The sequence below is a fragment of the Dipodomys ordii genome, unplaced genomic scaffold (assembly GCF_000151885.1).
Source record: "Dipodomys ordii isolate 6190 unplaced genomic scaffold, Dord_2.0 Scaffold18, whole genome shotgun sequence".
Lineage (NCBI taxonomy): Eukaryota > Metazoa > Chordata > Mammalia > Rodentia > Heteromyidae > Dipodomys > Dipodomys ordii.
Window position 1 is genome coordinate 7,839,608 of NW_012267234.1, and position 4,715 is coordinate 7,844,322.

Here is a 4,715-nt window from a genome sequence, read left to right on the forward strand (position 1 = left end):
CTCAGCACCACATAAGCAAACAGAAAAAAGCCGGAAGTGGCGCTGTGGCTCAAGTGGTAGAGTGCTAGCCTTGAGCTGAAGAGCTAAGGGACAGCGCCCAGGCCCAGACTTCAGGCCCCACGACCGGACCCAAAAAAAAAAAAAAAGATCTCAGCATCCTGAGTAGCTAGGATTACAGGTGTGAGCCACTGCTACCCAGTTAAGTCCCCATTTGACTAAATTACAATCCCCTCAGGCCCCTCTCTTCCTAACACCCAGCAACCATGCTGTGGCACCCTGTGGGGTTGCTGTGGTACCTGGGCACCCACAAGTCCATCTCTAAGGCGATCCAGGCTGGTCTGGCCATGGCTGAAGTTTCTCAGGTTAACATCCGGTAGACCTTTCTGGTAAAGCTGCCTCAGGACCAAGGGAAAGTCGTTGTGGCTGAAAGGAAGTTACAGAAGGGTCAGAACAGGGATAAAAGTTTGAGTTCCTTAGATACCAGGCCAGGGAGGGCATATTCCAGAGGTCTCCCCCTGCACACTGTTGTCAAGACTATAATGAGATTCCTTGAAGCCTGGGGTTTCGCAGGAAGGGGAAGGGCACTGAGGGGTGGATGATGGGAGAGTGGACCATGTAGACATGGTATGGGGGGGCGGGCTTTTTGCTGTCCCCATAAGCTCAGAACCTTCCCCTCCTCAGGGGTGCCCTCAGAGCCCACCCACACCTACGCACCCATCCACAAGCGGGAAGTCCCTCATCAGGGCCCGAGCACGCTCTCGCAGACCCAGGCCTGACATAGTTGGGGCACTGGGGGTGCCCGTTGTGAGCAGGGTGCTGGGGGTGCTGGGCAAAGTCGGGGCGCTGGAGCTGCTGGGCGTGGTCTGGGCCGCGTTGGCTGGCTGGGCAGGCCCCAGCAAGAACACGACCGTCAGCAGGTACAGAGCGGGCAGCAGAGGCCGCCGGACCCCCGCCTGGGGACCCTCGAGGCCCTTGGGCTGCATTTTGCTCCGGGCTCTGGGCCCAAGGAGGTGGCAGAGCCTGAGGAGGACAGAAGACGACGATGACGATTGGGTCTCCACCCTGGGATCCAGTCTCCAGGGGTTGAAGTCGCCCCACCCTGCGACGCCTGCCACGCGGGGTGTCGCAAACGTCGCGCAGCACCGCCGCCAGAGGGCGCCACGGCCCTCCCGTGCCCCGGATCCCAAAGGGCGCCCCCAGGGGCTGGGCGGGCCGCTGCCGTGAGCACCGGGCGGGCTCTCCTGTTCTTTCAGCACCGCCCCCGCCACTCCCTGGTGGGCCTCCCGGCTACTTCTACGGTTTCTTCCTCGCCCAGAGAAGGGGCCTGGGGGGCTTCTCCCAGAGAGTAGTAGCCTCAGCCAGGCGGCCTCAGGTCCCCAACCTCCTGCCACTTTCCAAGGCCGCAGGTGTCTGTGACCAACGGTGCTCTGGGCGTGTAGGGTGGGTGTAGGGGAGGAGATGGGCTCTGGAAATGAGTTAATCTTATGGAGTCCATAAGTTCAGGGGCGCTCTGCCCCAGGGACCTCTCTTCACTCCTGTATCTGTCTCACCTCTCCTCTCCCTTGGGGACTGGGGACTGTTAAGAGCACCCCCCAAACAGCCTCAGGAATTGCTCCCTCCTTGGGAGTGTGCTGTATCTGCCCTTGGAGGGTCGGTTGTCAGGAGAACCGAACCAGCATCAGGGAAGACTGACTTACTAGAGCAGGAACTCAGTCATTCCCAACTATTTGGATGGAAGGAGAGAGAGAAAGAGAGAGAGAGGAGAAGGAGGAGGAGAGAGAGGAGAGAGGGAGAGAGATTGATTTCCACGGTAATAGAGCCCCACACCCCAGCACCTTCATTCCAGGGCTGCTGGCTGTTCTGCTTGGCCAGGTTCCCTCCTACCTCAATGTGCAAGTCAAGTCAGAAATTCAGCTCCTAAAGAAAGGCCTGACACCAGGGTCCTGGGGCTACATCCAACTTCTCACGAGACTGTTGTTTGAGAAACCTTCAGGGCTTAACTTAGTTCCCTTCCTTGTTTGGCAGGCCCCACCCTTACCCTAGCTATTTCCTCCAGGGATCCCCCAGAACCACGTGCTCACACCCACTTGGCTTATATGTCATCTCCTGGAAATGCCACCCATTGAAAGGGTTTGTGAACTGTGCTCAGACTCCATTTCCAGCTGCTGTCCTTTAGCATCTTAAATTTTTGAACTCTAGCACTTGTTGGAGCTCCTCTAGTTTTGGAACCTTCTTTCGGTAGCCAGATTGATCAGTGCATGAGGACTTGAGATGCAAGAAGGCCTCCTAAAAAAGGAAATGAACAAGCTCTTCCAGTGTCTGGACATCCTGAGCTATCCAGGAGGAAGTTTTTGTTTTTGCCAGTCCTGGGCCTTGAACTCAGGGCTTGGGCACAGTCCCTGGGCTACTTTTGCTTAAAGCTAGCACTATGCCACTTGAGCCACAGTGCTTCTTCCAGCTTTTTCTATTTATGTAGTACTGAGGAGTCAAACACAGGGCTTCTGCATGCTAGGCAAGCACTCTACTATTAAGCCACATTCCTAGCCCCTAGCTTTTTGCTTTATGTAGAAAGCCTTCCTCCTTGGCCAGGCTTAATGGCCTGTACAAGATCGCTTACCCTGTGAAGGCCAGCATGTGAACTCCAACTTCAAATGTGGCTGAACATCAGGCCACACCAGAGAAGCTATGTGTGTGTGGGGGGGGGGGAGAAAGAGAGAGAGAAATAGAGAGTATACTGGGCTTGAACTCATTGAACTCAGAGCATGGGCGTTACCTCTTAGCTTTTTTGCTCAAGGCTGGTGTTCTATCACTTGAGCCTCAGCTCTACTTCTGGCTTTTTGGTAGTTAATTGGAGATAAGAGTCTCAGGGACCTTCTTGCCCAGGCTGGCTTTAAACTGCAACCCTCGTATCTCAACCTTCTGAGTAGCTAAGATTACAGATGTGAGCCACCAGTACCCAGCTCTGCTCTCCATTTTAATTATAACAAACTGGCCTGAGTTCTGCCACAGTTCAAGGCATCACTGTAGGGCTTGTATAATTAGAAGCTGCACCCAATGAACACTTTTGAAGACAGAAGACCTTTCATTGTGTAGAAATGTACATCAGGGTGGGAGGTGGGTATTGAAGCTTGGCCTTGGACAAACAAAATTTCAAGTCAAACATAGAAAATCACTTTATTGAGCAATAAGGGCCATAAGGGACTGGGAAAAAAAGAACTATGAACCAAAGGGGGTGGAAGTGGGGTCTTGATGAACTTTCTCCTGGCAGCTGGTGTCTCTGGAGCTCTTCTGCTTCTTGAGGATACAGGCAAGGGGCTCCTGGGGCAACCACTTCTTGTTTCGTCCCACTTCAGCCCCCTTCTGGTTTGTGTTGGTGGTCACTGGCAGCGACTCAGGGGCAGGAATCCATCTGGTACACTGGGGCCCTGCTAGGCCACTCTGCACCATTTCTTGGCTCCTTCTTGGTTTGCACAGGGAAGATTATTCTTTCTTCTACCCAAGAAAAGTCTTCGTCCAGGCCAGCTTCAGCTCTGGGAAATCAAAGCAGCCTCTTCTCTCAAACTTTCTTGCCTGTAGCCAGTTGGAATAGAAGTGGGGTTCCTGGCTGGGGAGGGCTCAGGCAGAATGGCTCAGGTTCTATCTCTAGGGGTAGGCAGTGGCAGTCACTGTTCAATGCTTGTCCTTTCAACAGACTAGCTCGTTTAGCAAGCTTCTGTGGGGTCAGCCTTCTGCCCCCATGGTTCAAAGGACAAATTTTGGGGCTAGGGCAACTTAGATCTTCATCCAACTCTGGAGTTGGATGTCTCTTGGGAGCCTGGCTGGGTACTGGCTTCTCTGTTTTGGTCTTTGCTGGGGTGGCCAGGGGAGCATCCCCGTAGAGCCGGTAACCACCCACCAGGCAGTATGTCTCCCCATGCCAGCTCATCTGGGTTTCTCCGAACCCCTGGTAGAGGACATGGTAGTAAACAGGCTTAGGAGGCGGCACGGGAGGCACTGCTGGAAAGAAAACCAGAATGGATCAGTCACTTGTGCTTCTGGGACCTTCCTTTCACATCCCTTCCTGTTTCTGGCTAAAGCCCTCTTACCTGCTTATCATCCCAACCAATCTTGGGGTTCCCTAAAAAGGGATGCTTGCTATAAAATCACTTGGCTTGGGGCTGGGAAGGTGGCTCAGTGAGGCCCTGGGTTCAATTCCTCAGCACCACATAAGCAAAAAGAAAAAAGCCAGAAGTGGTGCTATGGCTCAAGTGGTAGAGCGCTAGCCTTGAGCTGAAGAGCTGAGGGACAGCGCCCAAGCCCAGAGTTCAATCCCCACAAACGGACCCCCCCCCAAAAAAAAATCACTTGGCTTCTGTGGAGCCAATGACAACAATGGGAGACCAGGATATGTTTCCTTATTCCCAGGGACAACCATGAACCTCAAAATAATTGTAGATGGCACCCCTTAGTTTCTCTCTTACACAAATGAGAAAATTTTCTAAAGGCCTGACATTTTAGAGCTATAATAATAATGGTTTCCAAGTTTTAGAAAAATGTGATCTAGGGCTGGGAATGTAGCTTAATGATAAAACTGCTTGCTTAGCATGCATGGAGCCCTGGGTTTGATTCCTCAGTACCACATAAATAGAAAAAGTTAGAGGGCTGGGAAGGTGGCTCAGTGGTAGAGTGCTTGCCTTGCATGCCTGAGGCCCTGGGTTTGATTCCTCAGCACCACA

The 4,715-nt window shown here is 53.1% G+C and overlaps 2 protein-coding genes across 6 annotated transcripts in view; both read right to left on the reverse strand.

The window, feature by feature from the left end:
- The window catches only part of Dpep2 (dipeptidase 2), a 15,649-nt gene extending 13,672 nt beyond the window's left edge, over positions 1 to 1,977 (reverse strand). The window contains exons 1-4 of one of the 5 annotated variants that reach the window (XM_013012932.1): positions 1,885 to 1,977; positions 1,556 to 1,637; positions 715 to 1,022; positions 297 to 423 (exon numbers count right to left, since the gene is read on the reverse strand). In XM_013012932.1, the coding sequence (XP_012868386.1) occupies positions 297 to 423; positions 715 to 983 (396 nt within the window). In that variant the 5' untranslated portion in view covers positions 984 to 1,022; positions 1,556 to 1,637; positions 1,885 to 1,977. Of the gene's footprint in view, positions 1 to 296; positions 424 to 714; positions 1,023 to 1,555; positions 1,683 to 1,835 lie in introns of those variants that run through there. The other 4 variants (XM_013012931.1, XM_013012930.1, XM_013012929.1 and 1 more) reach the window with 4 other exon arrangements.
- A 1,233-nt stretch (positions 1,978 to 3,210) lies between these two features.
- LOC105983135 lies at positions 3,211 to 3,940 on the reverse strand. Its single transcript, XM_013012933.1, has one exon. It carries the CDS (start codon positions 3,923 to 3,925, stop codon positions 3,557 to 3,559), a length of 369 nt encoding a protein of 122 aa, XP_012868387.1. The 5' UTR covers positions 3,926 to 3,940; the 3' UTR covers positions 3,211 to 3,556.
- Positions 3,941 to 4,715: the final 775 nt, after the last annotated feature.